This window comes from Cyrtonyx montezumae, unplaced genomic scaffold (genome assembly GCF_038088225.1).
Source record: "Cyrtonyx montezumae isolate F1298 unplaced genomic scaffold, pur_monq_1.0 scaffold_8, whole genome shotgun sequence".
Taxonomy (NCBI): domain Eukaryota; kingdom Metazoa; phylum Chordata; class Aves; order Galliformes; family Odontophoridae; genus Cyrtonyx; species Cyrtonyx montezumae.
In genome coordinates this window covers 95,214,103-95,233,728 of record NW_027072089.1, presented here as the reverse complement: position 1 = coordinate 95,233,728, position 19,626 = coordinate 95,214,103, and the positions used below count along the sequence as shown (strand labels likewise).

Genomic DNA, 19,626 nt, shown 5'->3' with positions numbered 1-19,626 from the left:
TATTTTCCAGTGCTTCTATATTCCTTTCTGTTTTTTATTATTAAAAAAAAAAAAAAGCATCACTGTTTTTAAAGGGACCAAACTCCCTTTTCATTATAATGCAATCAAAAAATCACCAAGGTTGGAAAAGACCTTGAAGATCATTCAGTCCAACCACCCACCTATCACCAAATATTTTCCACTAAACCGTGTCCCTCAGTACAACATCTAAAACTTTCTTGAAGACTTGGAAGACCTCCAGAGTTGGTGACTCCACCACCACCCTGGGCAGCCTGTTCCAGTGCCTAACCACTGTTTGGGAGAAAAAATGTTTCCTAACATCTAACCTAAATCTCCCCTGGCACAACTTAAGTCCATTCCCCGTTTGGGAAAATAGAACAAGGAAGCTCATAGCCTTTGATAGTGGATCATAGTCTGTGATGACTCAGCTATCTAGAAAGACTCCCTTTGAAATAAAATGGTCAGCTTTCCTGAGGAAAGATTTGTAGGATCTGAATTCTGGTTCACCAAGTTTCAGGCCAAAGAAGATTTAGCAACCACATTATAAACGTTTGAAAAATGGAACATAATAGAAATAGTAACACAACCATAACCGTGGAGGCATAAGGAGGCAGAATGTTATAATCAGACAGTGGTTATATGCTAATGTAATCCAGGCCTGGAGAACTTTTAGCTAAATGTCACAGAATCACAGAATTGCAGGGGTTGGAAGGGACCTCATGAGATCATGGAGTTCAATCCCCTTCTAACGCAGATTCCCATTCAATAGTTTGCATAGGTAGGTATCCAGATGGGTCTCTGTAGAAGGAGACTACACAGCTGGCAACCTGTTCCAGTGCTCCATCACCTTTACTGTAAAGAAGTTCTTCCACTTGTCTGTATGGAACTTCATATGCTCAAGTTTGAGGCCACTGATCCTGGTGCTGTCACTATACACCACTGATTCTGTCATCATCCAATTGCCTCCCATCTCATTTCCAATATTTATAAACATTAATCAGATTCCCCCTCAGTCTTCTTTTCCCCAGGCTGAGCAGAAACATGTTACTCAGCCTTTCCTCATATGGGAGATGATCCAGGGCCTTAATCATCTTTGTCGCCCTCCACTGGACTCCTAGGAGATCTCTGACTTTTTTGAGTTGAGGAGCCCAGAACTGGACACAGTATTCTAAATATGGCCTCACTAGGGCAGAGTAGAGGGAGAGGATCACCTCCCTTTACCTGATGGCCATGCTTTTCTTAATGCACCCCACAATACCTAACTTACTTAGACCTTCTTAGACCTTCATGTAGTCATTCACATTAAAAATCTCTGGTACTCTGATATATAGATCTGGACAGTTTATTTCTCCCTGATGTATACCAGATAAGTATATGCTGAAATACACAATAAATAGGCAGAGTATTATATTACTGGGGTAGTGTTTCTTAAGACTTTCTTCAGTCCACTATTTAGTAAACAATATCATAAATGCTATATATCCTTCAGAGTGTTAATATGTAACCAGAACAAGCAGAGAACATAGGAAAGGTGGAGAAAAGTTAGATATATAAGCAAGAAAAAGTGAGTTATTGATTTTATTGACTGGTCTGTTAACTTCTGACATTGCAATAAAGCCTTATTTATTTGTATACAGAAGACTCAATTACATAGATACATATCATTTTAACAACTGGGTTATTTACAGCAGAACTGCAGCTTCATAAATAATACAGTCTACAATTTCTCAAGCTGATGTTTATCCAATGTTACCATTTAGGGAGTTGTGTTGTCCACAAACAGTCTTGGAAGTCATTAAAATAACATTAGTGAAAGCAGTGCTATTGCAACAATACAGATTTGAAGTAAGCTAACATTTAGAAATAGTGTGCTTCATAATTATTGAAATGAAACCTATTTCATCCTGTTTACTGTATACAGCCTTGCACCTAGGGAGGAATAATTGCATGCACCAGTACAGGCTGGGGGATGAGCTGCTGGAGAGGAGCTCTGCAGAGAGGGACCTGGGTGTCCTGGTAGACTACTGGTTGACCAGACAGCAGTGTGCCCTCATGGCCAAGGGGGCCAATGGCATTCTGGGGTGCATTAAAAAGAATGTGGCCAGCAGGTCAAGGGAGGTGATCCTCCCCCTCTACTCTGCCCTGGTGAGGCGTCATCTGGAGCACTGTGTCCAGTTCTGGGCTCCCCAGTATAAAAAAGGCAGGAATCTCTTGGAAAGAGTACAGCGCAGGGCCGCAAAGATGGTGAAGGGCCTGGAGGATCTCCCCTATGAAGAAAGGCTAAGTGAACTGGGTCTCTTTAGCCTTGAGAAAAGAAGACTGAGACGGGTCCTGATCCAGGTTTATAAATATCTGAGGTGTGGGGGACAAAGTGGCGAGGCCAGACTCTTTTCAGCAGTGTGTGGAGACAGAACAAGGGGGAACGGACAGAAACTGCAGCACAGGAGGTTCCGCACGAATGTGCGCAAGAACTTCTTTACGAAGAGGGTGATGGAGCACTGGCACAGGCTGCCCAAGGGGGTTGTGGAATTTCCTTCTCTGGAGATATTCAAGACCTGCCTGGACGCCTACCTGTGTGACCTGGTGTAGGGAACCTGCTTTGGCAGGGGGGTTGGACTTGATGATCTCTTGAGGTCCCTTCCAACCCCTATGATTCTATGTTTCTGTGATTCTATGATTGATTCTATGATTCTATGAACAAGAATGTCAATTGTACATGCTATGGAGAAGGGATGGATTTTCCACTGAAGCTCTTTGAATTTCATTTAAATAGTGAATATAATTAGTTTTCAATTTGTTTAAGTGTCTTTTTAATCTAGATTGAGTTTTGAACCCAGATATCTCTTCCTTAAGGTTAAATTTACTTAGTGCATTACTTTCTGTATTATCAGCAGGTTCTACAGAATAAGCAATCTGGGAAATCACAGAATCATAGAATTGTTCAAGTTGGAAGGGACCCTAGAAGGCCATCTGTTCCTACTGCCCTGCATTGAACAGGGACATCTACAGCTAGATCACATTGCTCAGAGCCCAGTCCAGCCTGACCTTGAATTTCTCCAAGAATAGGGCATCTACCACATCTCTGGGCAACCTGTTTTATATCCAGTCTAAAGCTACCATTTTAATTTGAAATTGTGTCTTATAATTACCAACCCTGCTAAAGAGTCTGTCCCCTTCTTTTCTATAGCTCCCCTTGAGATAGTGAAGGGCCACTATCAGATCTCCCCAGAGTCTTCTCTTCTCCAGGCTGAAGAGCCTCAACTCTCTCAGACTGTCTTTGCAGGGGAGGTGTTCCATCCCTTGGATCATTTTTGTGGCCCTCCTCTGGATACATTACAACAGGTCCATGTCTCTCCTGTATCAAGGTCTTCACATCTGGATGCAGTACTCCAGGTGAAATTTCACCAGCGTAAAGTAGAGGGACAGAGGGATAACCTCCTTTGACCTGTTGACCATTATTCTTTTGATGTAGCCCCAGATACAATTGGCTTTCTGGGCTGTGAGAGCACATTGCTGGCTCATGTCCAGCTTGCCATTCACCATTACTTCCAATTTCTTTTAAGCAGGACTGTGCTCTATCCTTTCATCTCCTAGCTTGTACTGATTGTCTGAATTGCCAAGACCACAATGCAGGACCTTGCAGTTGACTTTGTTAAACCTCATGAGATTCTCTTGTTAAACCTCTTGGGCTCACTGCTCAAGCCTGTCTGGGTCTCTCTGGATGGCATCCTGTCCCTCAGCCATGTTGACCGCATTGCATAGTTTGGTGATGTCCACAAACTTTCTGGGGGTGCACTCAATCCCACTATCAGTGTCATTGATACAGATGTTAAAGAACTTTGATCCCAGTACTGATCCCTGAGGGACACCACTCATCACTAATCCCCATCCGGGCATTGAGGCATTGACCTCCACTCTCTGAGTATGATCTTGCAACCAGTTCCTTGTCCACTGAACAGTCCACCCATCAAATCTATACCTGTCCAATTTGGAGGGAAGGATATTGTAGAATACCATGTCAAAGGCATTACTAAAGTCCAGATAGATTGCATCAGTGGATCTTCCCTTGTACACTGATACAGTTACACCATCATAGAAGGCCACTGGGTTTGTCAGGCAGGACTTGTCTGACTTCCTACATCTGAGGATGGAGAGTAGGAGGTTTTTGTGCCAATGTAAGAACACAAGGAAAATATAAAGAGGCTTTTTGTCAAATAGAATGTGTCGTTACCTTGCAGAGCTTGAGTGTAGTTTCCTTCAACATGGAGGAAGGGTATCCCTAAAGCCCCACGTGCAGACATTGCACCACAACGAAGGTAGGGTAGTGTCAGATGATGCAAAGTCTGCAACTGGAAGAAGCTGCATGCTGGTAATACTTGCCAATATAGCCACTCTAATTTTACATCCTCACTTGGTCCAGAATTTCTCTAAACTCTGATATCCTGATAATGCTCTCCATGTATGAGATAAAAGGAGATGGTGAAGGTCTCACAAGAACTGTATGATAGTCAAGCCTAATTTTTTCTTCTGTTGGTTTAGCACCTGATCTATCAGATTTTTCCTTCTTTTATGGCCACTATTAGGAAAGGTTGATTCAAGAGTTGTATGTTTTAAACCAAGCCTGACTGTCCCTCAAAGCCAATGACACTAGAAGAAGATACTAAGAAAGTAACGGGAATCTATATCAGGTGCACTGAGCTATGGGTAGGATGCTGAGGGATCTAACTTGTGGGAAGGGTGCGTCCAGAGTCCTGTCTGCATGCTTGACTGTGGCCAGAGAGAGGCTAGCTTCTGCCTCTAGATACTGGCTTATTTTTTGTACATACAGCTAGATTCTTCTAAAGGGTTACTCAGGACAAAGTCAGATGATTCACTTCTTACAGAAATACAGAATAGTTAAAAATGTTTTCTTTGAAAGTGTTTTTAGAAGGAATTGGTGATTACTTTTTGCCCAACTCCAAATTATGTTTAGTAGGCACGTACACATAGTCTGAGATCTGACATAATCCTCAAAATAAATAATATGACAAATGGAAGCTGATGTTGGTTTTGTGTTGTTGTGTAATGGAGTTAGAATAATGACAGGACAATAATATAACAGAATTCTGCAAAGCCCTCACTCTTCTTGACTTTAAGTGGAAGTAAAATCTTAGAAATGAGAGGACAATAAAATAATGCTTTGTAAAAAGGATAAAAGAATAAAGTTACCTAAGTCTATTAGTGACATAACACACTATGAATGCACTTAAATTAATAGCATCTTTTACCAGTAGATATTTTGCAATTACTGTAATGTTGAAAAAATAAACACAACAAGAATATAAAAATGAAAGGCATTTAATTTGTTTAAAAATGTCTATCTGTAGGGAGGCAACCACATATAAATGAACACAAGCTTTCAACTGAATTAGAAACTGTATATTCCATATGGTTTAATTTTCTCTCTGTGAAGCAAGTTTCCTGCCACTGGCTTGGTATTCTGGCAAAGCTAAGTCACGCAGAACTTCTTATTTTCTTCATGCACAACATGCTCTTACAAAAGAGGTCTTGCCCATCACAAGGGGTTACTAGCCAGGAAATCTTCCATACGATATGACTGTCTTGGAATATATGTCTGTTACATGTAAAGCTTTTTAACCTGTGCTGTATTCTTAAGCCTTTCCTAGAGAACTAATCCAAGACAGGTAAGATCCAGCAGGAATCTGACATAAAAACGAGGACAAAATATTCCTAGAACAATGGCTAAATGTTTGTAAGCCACTCGATTCTTTATTTAAAGTATTTTTTTATTGCATGAAAGACTATCTTTGTGGTTGCTACAAAATTCTTCACTTTGTCCAGTAAATAGATGCTCAAATTTGGGAGACAGACAGGATGCCAACTACTAATCTCTAGGTCTGTTATTTTTGTGTTGTTAGCTTCTGGTCTACAGAAGAGGGAATAAATGGAGTAGGAGGAATGAAAAGCCCTTGTCATGTGTTTTAGACTTGATTCTGTGACAGTCAGGCTTGATGTAGCTTGCAAGACCTGGCTGGCGGAACCAATAAAAAAATGAAGTGTTTGGGAACTCCTGGCAAAGCCCCTTGTAAACACTCACTAAAGTTGATTTCAGACAACAGCAAAGAGACAGAAGTTAATTCCATTCAAGACTTACCAGATCTGGAGGCACGCATACCAGGAGTTTCTTCAGCTTGCAGCCACGCTTTCATTTGAAATAATGGTCTACCCTGCTGAGGCCCATCAGGAGGACTTGCTGCAGGTATCAGCTAAGGCAAGCTACTTTAGAAGGGAGAGAACTGTTGAATTTTTGTAGCTAGGAATTTCTGAAGTGTGTAGCTAAATAGATTTATAATGTAGACTTACTGGCATTGTGATTTAGCCTGACCTGGGAGCATAGTCTCCTGCATACAGAGTTGCTGCCGCTGCTACGGCTTCCTCTTGGATCCCGCCTGGACTCCTGCAGCATGCTGCTCTGTGGGACAGCTCTGTCAAGAGTCTCAATAAAGTCTGAACAGCTGAACAACCTGTAATGAGACACTTGATGGAGCTGCCCCACAGGGCTGTGTAAAGACCACAGCAGAGAGTGTGAAATTGTTAAAGACACCGCAGGGATGAAACCAGACAGTGAACTCAGCAGCAGGAATGATAAACCAGTGTTGCTTGACCGTACCTGCTGGACAGGGATGATCTGGTAGGCATTTACATATATTGTGGGGTGCATTTCACTGAACACTGGCTTTGCTGACGACGTAAGTTGCCCGGTGCTTTCACTGAGTTTAAATGAACATTTCCTCCCTTAACTGAATATTCCCTGCTCACTGAACCAGACAATTTGAATTCCTAAACAGGTTCACACAGATTGGATAGAATACTACCTCATCCCCTCCCCACTTTACAGCTTTTTCTTTCAATTTCCTGGAAAATGTGGGTTAAATTTGTCATTAGATGAGGTCAGCCCCATCTTTTGTAAATAAGCCTATCAGTGTAGCCTCTAAAAAAAAAAAAAAAAGATGCGAGCCACACTACCCTTGTCTTCCCCTTAAATGCCTGAATAATTGCACACTAGAGGCTGTCCACATGTTTTGCCTGGCTTTTACCAGCCTGTAGTGCCAACACCCAAGCCCATAATACATAAATTGCACAAGGTTCCCCAGGCAGAAAGCAATGTATATCCTGATAAGGTACCATCATCGCATACCTCATTTTGGGGAATGCCCGGGGGTCAGATTGGGAGGGTGAGTGTCAGAGAATTGGGCATTTGATGAAAAGCACGATTTAGCCTCTGCTCTGTTATGAGGAAAACAAACAAACAAAAAATACCAAACATGCATGGATAAATGCTGTAAAAATCATTTAGAATTGTTAGTTAGATATAGAAAGATGGCAAACTGTGGTAGTTGTTCTAAAAAAGATCATCTTTAATGTGCTCACTCTTTGGCATTTAGTAAGCTGGCAGTGATGGAAAGAAAGGGAAGTTTAATTTAGAGAAGCCCCTTGCCCTTCTTAGCTAGAGATCAGCTGCCCAACATGAAATAATAATGCATTCAACTGTCCATCTTCTGGTAAGTAACCTTTATCATCATTGCATTCACCAGCACTATCAGCAAACAGTGAGTATGAAATGTTGTATGAATTCAGGGAAAACTGATAGGGTCATTGTGACCTTAATGTGATTATATTTGTGCTAATGCATACAGTATAAAAGAAACTAGAATTCTCAATATGAAGGGTTCAATTCATAAAAAATGTATGTACCATTAACAAGGGATTTTTATGTACTGTACTTAGGAGGTGAAGAAAAGTAGAATGAGTCTACTTCGAATAAAGAACACACTTTTGCAATTATATTCCTTCCCTTTTTCTGCAGTAGCTACACTCCTCGTACAAAGTCTCTAAAGTGGAAGAATATAGGATTTTTTTAATTATTATTTTTAATGGAGTAAAGGAGAAAGGAATAAAAATAAGACAATGAAAGGAGAGCAAAATTAAAGATGTAGAAGAAAATTTAAGACAGATAGCAGAATTGGAGTTTTGCATTATTGTAGTTTTTATGTTTGGTGGTAAATATGGTGGTTGCACATAAGAAGTTCTCTGTGAAATGAATCACTATAATAGCTTAATTTTCATTATAAACAGTTGTTGAGGTTTAATGTTATCAGTCCTGATCCAGAAAGATTCAGGTGTGTAAACACAAGCTAAGCACTGAGTATATATGGGTAATGAGCTCAGTGATCAGCTAGCTTGTGTCTTCCCAGAGACAATTCTTTAGGAGAAAATATCCCCAGGGACCAGAGAAAGGCAAGGTTTTGTGCACTGCTGGCAGACTGATTTTGAGCTCTACTGTAATTTTGGTAGCTTTGCTGTAGCAACTGTGTGGCAGTTTCAGATAAGTAAAAAACTGTAGGATTTTACTTACTTAAGTACTGAATGATACAGTCAGTAAAGCAAATCTGCTCTATTCATTCAGCTGTCTAATTCAATCCATCTTAAAGGCAGGTTTTTTAGCTCTTCTCTACAAGATTCTGTATTGACATATATGTCAATATGATAGATCAATATAGTGTTTCCTTATCATACTGTAAACATTTTCAAAGGTAAACTAGAAGACTCTTGTCCATGGGTAGGGAAAAATTAAAAGTCAGGCTGAAGTTATGTAAGTTGAGACAAAGGAGAAAAACTGACGCTGTGAAAGACAAGCACATTATTTGGATGTTTTACTAAAATGACCAGCAGTAAATAGATCTAACACTACTAGGTTTCAGAATTAACAACTGCTGATGGTAACTGCACAGGCCCTGATCTCCCAACTGCTTTGTTTTCTTTGTGAGGCCGAAATCACTTCTTAAAAGTAAAAGCTCAGAATCTGAAGCAGAGGTCAGCAGGAAAAGGTGAATTGCGTACTGAGCTGTGGATTAACTTGATATATAGAGAAGTTTGATAGGATCCAGATGAGTGAATTATATGCTGCATCTCACTCATGGGCTGGAAGAAGACAACTATCTGGCCATTAAATTAAATATGAGAAGTCCATACTTGAATACAGACCTTTCAGTGGGTGATTCATTAATATCATTTCATTTCTGAGTTTGGTTTCCTTTGCTAAATAAACAGGAATATCTCCACTCATAACCCTAAGATAATGCCAGTTTAAAACAAATTCAGTACAAAATCTCAATTTTATATTCTCTGAGCACTGTAAAATGTAGATCTGTTTATGAATTTCTGTGTAGTGATCTGTTTAGTATTGATGAAGTTATTTGGAAGGGCTTCCTGTCTATATGTCCAACCTCCAAGGCATCAGGAAAACAGTGAAACTGAGAGCTGCAGTATGGTACTTCTTGGCAGAATGAGCATTGTTTGGGGAGAATGCTGTATTTGTATCATTATCAGCTGCATCTTTTTCGTTCAGCTACTAAACTTTGTCAGCAAGATTACTCCTGTTATAATTGCTGACAATTAAGTGCACATTCAAGAAAGAGCTATTTTAATCAGAGAAGATGGTCTTCCACTCAGAGTATGTGATAGTTTGAATATTATCTGTCAGTCTATTTCATTACTTTAAAAAAGTTTTGTTTTTTTTTTTTCCCCTGCTATTAGGGCTTGTGATCTAAATGCAGCTATGTTAGTTACTCAGACAATGAGTTTATTAGTTCTTAAAATGTAAGACTGTTTTTTTTTCACAGGCAGTACCCTCACTTCCATGATTTCAGTCTTAAACACAAATCTTAATGTGAATTGTCTCAATTGGGAAGAAAAAAAATCAACTCTTGATTTCTTACTAATACAACTACTAAGAAGTAAATACAAATAATTTAATGTGACATTGTAGAACTGTATCTAACAATTTTAATGTGGACTGTTGCTTGCAATGTCACATTTTTTTATTAATTTTGATTCATTACAAATATTTGCTTAAATTGTTATTTCAAAAGGATTTATATATTCTTTTGACTTGCTATTACTGTATTTGTTTTTCAAAGCCCTGAGTACTAGAAAGGGATGACCCAGCATCTCCTCAGTTCCTATACAAGCACAGGACACATTAATGTTGAATTAATTTCTTGAAGACCACAAAGAAATTAATCGTGTTCAGATCATGTGCTTAGTCTAGGTCCATGTTGTGCTTTGAACACTGGCTTGGGTGAGCTTTGGAGCAGAGTTTTAGAGTTTCCTGAACTACATAACTACAGCTGAAGAGGTCTGGGTGCCTAAACTGTGCTGATTTGAACATCTGGACCTAAGTCTCTACATCCACAAAAGGGGGATTGGAGCAATCCCTCCTTTGTGTAGGGGAGCACTGAGATAAAGGTGTTTGGAGCTCAGTTATCTGTTTGTTTGCTGAAGAAATGTACAAAACTCAAGGAAGGAAACTTGGAGAGATTGGTTATAAGTTGTGCTTTTGCTGTTGTTATTTCACATTATGCTCAGAAACCTTGGGATGTGGAATTTTTTTTCTCTCTGACATTCCTCGTGGTTTTCTCATTTTCAAGCTACATGTTGTTAAACAAGGGTTTTGCTTGCTTTGGGGGATTTTATTATATTTTTTTATATGGGGAGATGAGAGTTGCCTTTCTTTTACTTAAGCTTTATTTCAAATAATAATTTATTTTAAGAGGGCTATTTTACAATGTTTACAGTGCACTTCAATTTTTTATTATGTCATGCCCTCTCAGCCCCTTGGTGGGATGAGAGGTGAATGTATATATTATATAATTTATAATTAATTTATGATGAATCACATATGATGAATACTGCTTATTAAATATTAAAGCCTTGTCTACAACCATGCAGCAATGGCAGTAGCTCACCTATCTGTTCCTGTGGCAGTACCGAGCCAGCTCGCTAAGCTGGGCTAAGGCAGTTTCGAGATAAGTCTCAGCTGTCGTAAGGGAGAATTACCTCTTGCCTTCCCTTTGCCCCATGTGCACCAGCAAGCACGGGTGTAATGAGAACACCATCTCCAAACTCTGGTTGAGAAATGAAGGGTGTTACTGGTAACCCCTCAGCTCTGATCCTTTCCACAGTCCCATTGTAGATTGAAGACTGCACAGCACTGGAGGGCTGCCCAGCACAAGGTGGCTGCCTGGATCTGGGCAAGTGGAAAATTGAGGCTCGATTCTGACAGCCTGTTTCTATTAGCAGGGAGTGGAATGTTGACAGTGGAATTAATCTACCTGCAGAGGTCATTCTAGCATCTGGAACTAATGAGCTTCCAAATCAAGGTGGTAATGCTGAGGAGAAAATAGTGCAAGGGCTCACATGCTGCCAGGATTGGCCACTGGTCTTAAGAAGGGTTTTTTCCAGCTGAGCAGCAATGAGCCTGTGAATCAGAAACAGCACATGTGACAGAGCACTCTCCCAACTCTTCAGATTTCATGAACTCGGAGGGATCCACCCCATGAGCATTATTAGGTAGAAAGGGAAAAGTCGCCTTCTACCTGGGTTTTGTGCTTTGACTTTCTGGGTGCTCTGACATGTGCTCCTCACTGAAGACCATATAAAGAAGTAAAGAACAAATGCTGCCACTTTGTGCAATGCAGCAGAACTTAATCCTGAAATTTTTGCTGTTCCATGTTTACTGGCAGCTTGGCAGGCTGCTTTTCTTATGTTTTGGAAAAAAGAAAACCTGACTTGAGTGGCTGTTGTTGAAGGATTGGAAGAGGCCTAAGTACTTTGTAAGTGCATGAAGAATATCTGAGGTATATTATGAGGAATGTATGAAGTATGAGACATGAGTATGAGAGGAAATGTGAGAATTTTGTTTTGAGAGTACGGTATGCATAATTTAATACAGGGTGCTATCTAAGACCACACTCACGCGCATGCAAGTATGTACTGTCTTACTGAGATGACTGCTTCATGTGAAAAGTGAACTAAAAGAAGCAGGCAGAGTGTTCAAGCAGTGGAATTAAAAGATATATCATCTGCAATGAGTGACCATATGAAAGGAATCCAATCCTAAGTGATTCCAATTAGTGCAATGCAAAAGGAAAGGAATGCAATTCATTTTGGTTTTACGGTTCTGTATAACCCACTTGTACAACATGAGGCTTGTGAGATGGAATACTGCAAAATCCTGAGGGTATGGATAACAGAAAACAGTGGTTCTTAGCTGTACCAGGAAAAAATACTGAAGCACAGGCATATTCCTTCAGAACTTCTTTATTTTCTGAGAGCTCAAGCTATAGTAATTGCAACAAAATCTAATTCTAGTAAATATTTGACTCCAGATTTGCTCTTCTCTCAGAGCTTTCATAGTGTAATTTAATGACATGACAGATTATCAAGAGCTTGTTTTAATAACTAAATCACATGCAAAGACAAAATTCTCAGCCCTTAAAATTGCATAAACAAAATTGATTTGTAAGAGTTGATCTTAATAGGGAATGATATATTCATTGGTTTTGAGTCTTTGATCTAATATTACTTTATACATGAGCTGTAATGAGAAGATTAAAAGAAAACCATATAATAGTATGTGGAAATTACCGAAGGTAAAATTGCTTGCTACTACATAGCACCATGTTATATACAGGAGGAGTCCATACTGAAGAAAACCTAAGTTTGATCTTAGAGATAGTAGCAAGCCTAGGACTGAAATGCATTTGGAAGAAACTGTTTTCATCAAATCTCACATATCTAGTTACATTTTTCTTCTCAGGTAACTCAGATGAGTAAATTGCACATAAAAATTATTGTGATTTGATCTTTTTTTTACACGTTATTAGGCAATTGTTGGCATGCTCACCAATTATAGTTGGTCATCTAATTCTCATTATTAAATCACCATAGTCATGAAAATGCCAAGCATACTTTTACAGAATTCACTTTATAAATGTCTGTAAATCTGCGTGTTTTTATTACTTCCAAATCAGATATTTCAATAGAATGTTTGTAAGTATTCCCAAAGCAGTGTCCATTTCTGACTTTGAGACCACACAAATATATTACAAATTAATCAGATTTTCTGATTTCCGCAAGAGTCTGCACACTTATTGTTTAATCCTATTCTAAAATGCTGTTATGATTGACACCTTGCTGTAGAGATAGAAGTCAATTGAATAATATGTAGCAGTCAATTTTATTTGTACCTTAATGTGCTGAAGTATTTTTTTCACATTTCCATTATTTATAAGCCTGTCCCCTTAGAGAATATATAGAAGAATTTGTTTTAAATGAGCTGATAATACCCTCTTTAAAATTTATAAGTATGACAGAGTCATATCCTTTTTCCTGAGCACACCATGGTGTGCCAATAAACTGGTTCTGAATTGTCTTGCACTTGCTATTCATAGGACAAACACTGGAAAAGAGCATCTTGTTAAGGTTTACTCAGAATGGGATTTCATCCACACATCAGAAAATAACAAAGAACAAAAGCTATCGTACTAACCAGGAAACCTGAAGACATTGCCAGGATTTTCTTTTTAAAAGACCACAGTAGTCCTGCAGCTACTTCTAATACTTGCTGCCAATCTTTCAGCTTCAAAGGCGAATGTGGACCTGATCTTGCCATCAGTGCTGAAAAAGTTTGTGAATCGATGTGAATCCTACACCTGGAGGAAATAGAAGATATGGACTTAGTTTTGAAAACATCTTGGTACTTTGTTGCAACTGATAGGGCATTTTTTCTTTCCCTTTTTCCTTTTCAAATCTGTTTTGCAGGCTTCAGCAAAATCCAGTAGGGCTGGACTCTGTTCTGTGCTTAGCGAGTCATTAGTGCCCAGCATACAGTTTGATTGCTGGATATTGATCAACTTAATAAATGGTGAACAGCCTTGGTTTCACATAATTTTGCTCTCCCCCCACATGCAATTTAGAAAACAAGGGAAATAACTGTCATTTGGGAACATACTTGTTCTGTTTTCATAGTGCCTTTTTATTGTGCATCACAGTCTTTTCTGCCTCAGTAAGTGGCAAAAAAAACCCACCAAAAAACCGACTTTATTAGGATACAAATAGATGTGACTTGATTGTTTTTCAGATAATTTTTGCCTTCAGAAATTAGAAAGGCTGATGCTCACCTAAGCGTAGAAAATGCAGTTCCCACACAAGCAGAGTGCTCATGTACTGTATGTAAATCGATGTATAATGCAACCCACATTAGCTGGGTTGATGATAGCTTCGGTTTCACTGCTGTCTGATTTTTGTATCTCCTTGAATGAGTTGGCTGTTCAGAATGAATGTTAGCATAATTTATGCAGTTGATAAGTGATTTGAGTGCTTGAGTTATTGATAAAGCACTTTAAAATGTCATTTTCAGCTTGATGTTATGTGACATCAGAGTAAAAGATAATGTGCCAGTCCCTAGGCTTGATATTGAAGTCGATTTCCTCTTTGAATTCTAGAGGCCAGAGGAAACACAGTGCTGTCTGATACAAGCCCAGGTGACCAGCACCAACCCAGTCAGTCCCATCCTGCATTCCCTGTTGGGCCTCAGGTCAGTATCTTTCCTTTAGACTAATTGGGGCATGCAATTTGGTGAAAAATGAATAGTTGTGATCAGACATTTTCACAGAATCACAGATACAAAATGATCACAGAATCATAGAATCTGTGATAATTTTATATCTGTTTGGATGCATTATGTGTTAAAAAGGGGGAACATGGATGTATCTTCTGTATGCTTTAAAAGGTATTTGAAAGGACCAGCTTTTTGTATGTTTTCTTGAAATAAATGGAAGCAGCTTCGTATTCTGAGGAGGTTAAATTCTTTGAACTTCTTATATAAGTTATTTTTGAAATACAGGTCATGATTTAATATTAAAAATCTAGTGCAATTTTAATGTAACCTTGTTGGCTCTGACAGTTCTGCATGTCACACACAGTTCCTGCATTAGTAAAGGCATTTCATAATCATTTATGACAGGTATTTATTTTCTTTACAGTTAAATGTAATCATAATAGCATGGCTCTGTTAAACCTTTTAAAACGTTTTCCATATCGCTTCGTAGTTTTATCGAAGTTCAGCTATAAGAAATGTTCTTAATGTTCTTCCACTTCATGGGACAGTCTTGCATCCTGCTTGGTTTACAGATCTTCTGGTAATTGCTGGCAATTGCTGCTGTAAGCTGTTACCAATCAACAACTGGGACAACAACTGTACAACTGGGAAAATTAGGGAAATATTAGCATTTAGATACTTCTGGGCTGACTTGAGTTTGGTCCTCTTGTGTTCATGAATTGTTTTCAGTGCACATGTAATAAATTTTCCAGTTTAGATTTGAGTTGCTAGCATGCTGCATGGGAATTTGGGTTACAGTTTCATTCTGAAATGTCTGTCAATGCTTTTTGGGCTGGTAAGAAACATGCTTTGAAATATTGGAAGAAATGCATGTTTGTACTGCAACGCTGAAGGATCCCAAACAGAAGTTGTAATATTGTGTACCACTGAGCTATGCATGATAAAATAGGCATGCTGCTGTCTGTGTTTCATTACAGCCATTACTGACAGCCCAACAGTTAGCCTCAGCAGTAGCAGGGGTGATGCCAGGAGGCACTCCGGCCCTGAATCAACCGATTCTTATTCCTTTCAACATGGCTGGGCAGCTGGGAGGCCAACAAGGACTGGTCCTAACTCTACCTACAGCAAATCTCACCAACATCCAAGGACTGGTAGCAGCAGCTGCAGCAGGAGGCATTATGACTTTGCCATTGCAAAATCTACAAGGTAAGTTGTGTTTAGCATTTTTCTATCAGTCTTTTGCCTATATGTTTCACTTTGTCTCTTTTAAACAGAGCTATCTATTTATTCAGTGAAATGTTGCTCTTGATACTTATTGAAAGTTAATGCTTGGGTTGGTTTTGAATACTTGAGAGATACTTAAGGAATATTTGCATTTTTATAAAACTGGAGTGGAGGCTGGGCTCTTACATTCTCTAGGTCAGTACTGTAAAGTACTTGAATGATTCATTAAGCTTTTCTGTCATCAGTGATCAATGTTCTCTACTAAGCGTTCACTTTAGAATTTCAAATGGCAACATGAAAATAAGTATTCTGTTTAACCATTCCTGATTAGGGTAACTGAGTGAATAGAGGCAACTAAAAACACAGTATTGCATGAAAATCATTTTTTAAATCCTTCTATTATAAATTCACTTTCCTCAGTTATCTGCCACTACTTCCCAGAATATACATTTACATTCTTACTGTGGGAGGTCTGCTTTATCATTAAGGTTCTGCCTTACTACCTTCCCACTGTCCGAGCTGTGCCATGTTTGCACGAGTTCTGTCGTAAGCTGTCTACTTTAGTCTCCTTATTGTCTAAAATCAGACTGAAAAGCAGTTTTATGAGATACCACATATCCCTTCTACCTTAGTGTTCCATGATGTTAGAAACAGTTGACAATCCAAACACATACGGTATAGAATGCATATTTATTTACTACTTCTAATTATTTTGGTTGCTCCTCAGACAGCAATTGGTTTTTGATGGTGGTATGAGCATGCAGTGTCAAAATAAATAAAAATTTAGGTCTTTCAAATTGTTTGTTTGATTATTTATTGCTGAAATAAGCAGTAAAAAGTTTTCCACAGACCAGATGTTAATTTTATTAAGTGAATGCTCTGCATTGCACCCTAAGTATTTTTCAGGTGATTGTACTATGAGTTGCTGTTGGTTACTTGATGAATAGCTTGAAGCACCAAATCCTACAGGTTGTGAAACAGAGCAAAGGAAAAGACAGCTCATGTGCTGAACAAACTCCCTTACAAACTATGTGCATAGTACTCTCACCTGTTGGAGCAGCTACTTGCCTTTACCTTGTGCTTGTTTTAAAGTTTAATGTCAACAGACCTCTCTTATCATAGTTGTAAATGGTTTTCACTTTAATGTTTAAAATAATGTCTCTCTCATACCATTAAGCTGCACCAAAGAACCTGTCATTCATAAATCATAGATGAAAAGGACACACTAATGCACAAATTTTGCTTGTTTAAAATTTGAGAGTGCATGTAAAGTAGGGAACTGGAGATTAAAAAAATAATGCAGGAACAGGAGCGGGTAAAACAGATATAACAAAGTGAAGGAGAAGTGGCTTTTTAGCGTAGGTAGATGATGAAATCTTAATGAAGAAACAGGCATTATAAAAATGTATCCTTCCACTCTGGAGTGCTCCAGGTTATGGCTCCTGTGTATGTAGTATTATAAATAAACATAAGCTCGTGCAGTTCTTACATCTTTTATTCGTCCTGTGTTGCAAAGATGGTAGGGATTAAGTCCGGCAACCCTTGCTCTTTTGTTTATCCATGGGTGTTTAATTGCTAGCTAAAAGGTGCAAATCCACTGCCAAATAAATGTTGCAAGGAATGACTTTAACAGATGAAAAGTTTTCCTCTAATCCTTACTGGTAGTTAGAAGTATGGGATCAAACAGGGACTTTCTGGGTCATTGGATAGAGGTGGAGGCAATCGTGTCTCCCATAAAGTACCCAAATGTAACAACAACCATGAATTCAGTTATCTGCTTTGGTGTTTGTATTTTCTCTATTCTCTCCTCCCATTCCTCTAAGCACCTCACAACTTTCCAAGAGATGGATGAGAATGCTCTGTTTCTGGACAAACATCTTTAGCTGCATCATATCAGTTCTGTGGCTGATTTCCGGCCCACGTTCCTCATGATTATTTGCAAGATAATTGTAAAATGTGCATTCTTTTTTTTATAGACAGGATTTTTGTAGTTATAGTAGCATTTGCTTCAAGCAGCTTTGGTAATTCATGCCCCGTGGGCAAAATCAAACCATATTCTTCAACTTCTCTCTTAAACCCATATGTGTGGCATTGTCAACATACATGACTGGGGGATATGTTTACATGCTTTTTTCCAGCTTGTCTTATTACTTCCATTCTTCTAACATCTGCTGTCCCTGAATATTCAGTGCATTCAAACTTAGGTGCCCAAAGCTTAGGTCTGGTTCTTTTTTTTGTTTGCTTGTTTCTTTGTTTTTGTTTTTTCTAATTGGTAAAATGTTAATCTCAAGCTAGCCTAGCCAGGTAAATCAGAAGACATCCTAAATAATTCTGGAAAAACGTAGTAATTCAAAAATTCTTTGATCTAACAAAATGCTTTAATGGGATTAATTCCATTAATTTTTGTGTGAACTGTGTGCATAACTGATTTTCTGCTCATGGAGCTCTTGCTCAGGGTGGTTAGACCTCAAGGTGAATAGATGAAAAATGAAAACCCTTGCTTGTGGACACAGAAAAAAAGCATTTAATGATAGAATTTGTAGAGGAGATACATTAAGTATTTGGAGACAGAAAACAAGTGTTCCTTTAAAAAGTCAATACATTGGTAAAATGGCATGATTATGGAAATTAATCACACAATATGACTTTAGTGAAATTCCTTAATCTTCAGCTATTAATTAACTATAAATAGTTTTATCTTTTTGTTAATGCATTTGTGATAAATTGTTCAGTTGTTAAATGGGCCTGATCCACCACTAAGTCAATAGGAAATTTTTTGGCATAAGAGAAGAGAGATTTACATTGTAAGCCTCCTTCAAAATTTTATACATGCTTGATTGTTCTGTCATTACACTATCTTTTGTCATGCACACTGCTACACCATAGCCACACCCTGAACAAATAAGTCTAACGTGTGTAACTAGAAGGAATATGAATGTGTAAATTTTCGGTTTGGACACGTACACAAAAATACATTTTTACAAGCTCCTACTAAGCAGATTTTGTAAGCACAAAGAATACGTGAAGAATGCAGTTTACTGAAATGTGAGGAGGTTGATGGCAAATATAGCTATATGCTTTAGAGTCAACAGATGTCTCTGAACATAACAAAAATTCTCATATGGGATGTTGGCTTGCCACCAACAGTCATTTGGAGAAAACAATAAAATAATAAACAACCATAACCTTTTACTGGAATCCACAAAAAGTACTGAAGGTAAGAGATCAAACACCATTGAAGGAAGTGGTGGTCCCTGTTGCCAAACATATTTACAAACCTGTTTTGCTCGCACAATTTCTAGAATTATAGCTGGAACTCAGCAGTGCTTTTCTAAACAGCAAAAATCAGGAGATGTCACAATAGTAATGGTGAGGTTGTGAAAAGAGAGATAGGTACCCTGCAACACAATGTCTTCCCCGCATGTTATTTTAGCTTGTTTCTTAGCCTGTCTTTATTGGCTAATGCAGAAAACACTGCTAGCTTTCCTCTTTATCAGTGTGTACCATTATGTCTTTTAGAAAAAAATGTCTGAGCTGAATAGTTTGAGTTTCTGCAGCTCCTTTGCCAGGCCAGATTTCTCTCAGTTTTTTGTTTGTTTATTTTTTGATTTTGGTTATCCTCAATGATCTTGCCAGGGAAGCATCTTAGAACTTAAACTCAGAGTATTCAGTAATGTCTGGAAGCTGTTTTTTGTAGAAAGGTACTGTCTTCTCAGATCCATCTGCTTTTTCTAGATCACTATTTCTGTATATCTGAACAGAAAGATACTTTGGAGGAAGAGTTTGGTTTGTCTTTTCTTAAGATACTTTAATCCCTTTTGTTTCCATGCTGAAGATTTGCTGTCTTCAGCCTGTACTCTCATTTCATTCAGCTTTTCGTGAGAGCCAAGGAATTTTTAGCTAAAATGTTAATGTTATTTTAGCTATCCTTTTAATAT

The 19,626-nt window shown here is 38.4% G+C and overlaps 1 protein-coding gene across 1 annotated transcript in view; it reads left to right on the top strand.

Moving 5' to 3' along the window:
* POU6F2 (POU class 6 homeobox 2) overlaps window positions 1-19,626 on the top strand; it is a 312,241-nt gene that overhangs the window by 123,466 nt on the left and 169,149 nt on the right. Inside the window, exons 3-4 of the mRNA XM_065752741.1 lie at window positions 14,349-14,440; window positions 15,442-15,670. Of these exons, the coding sequence (XP_065608813.1) occupies window positions 14,349-14,440; window positions 15,442-15,670 (321 nt within the window). The remainder of the gene's footprint in view (window positions 1-14,348; window positions 14,441-15,441; window positions 15,671-19,626) is intronic.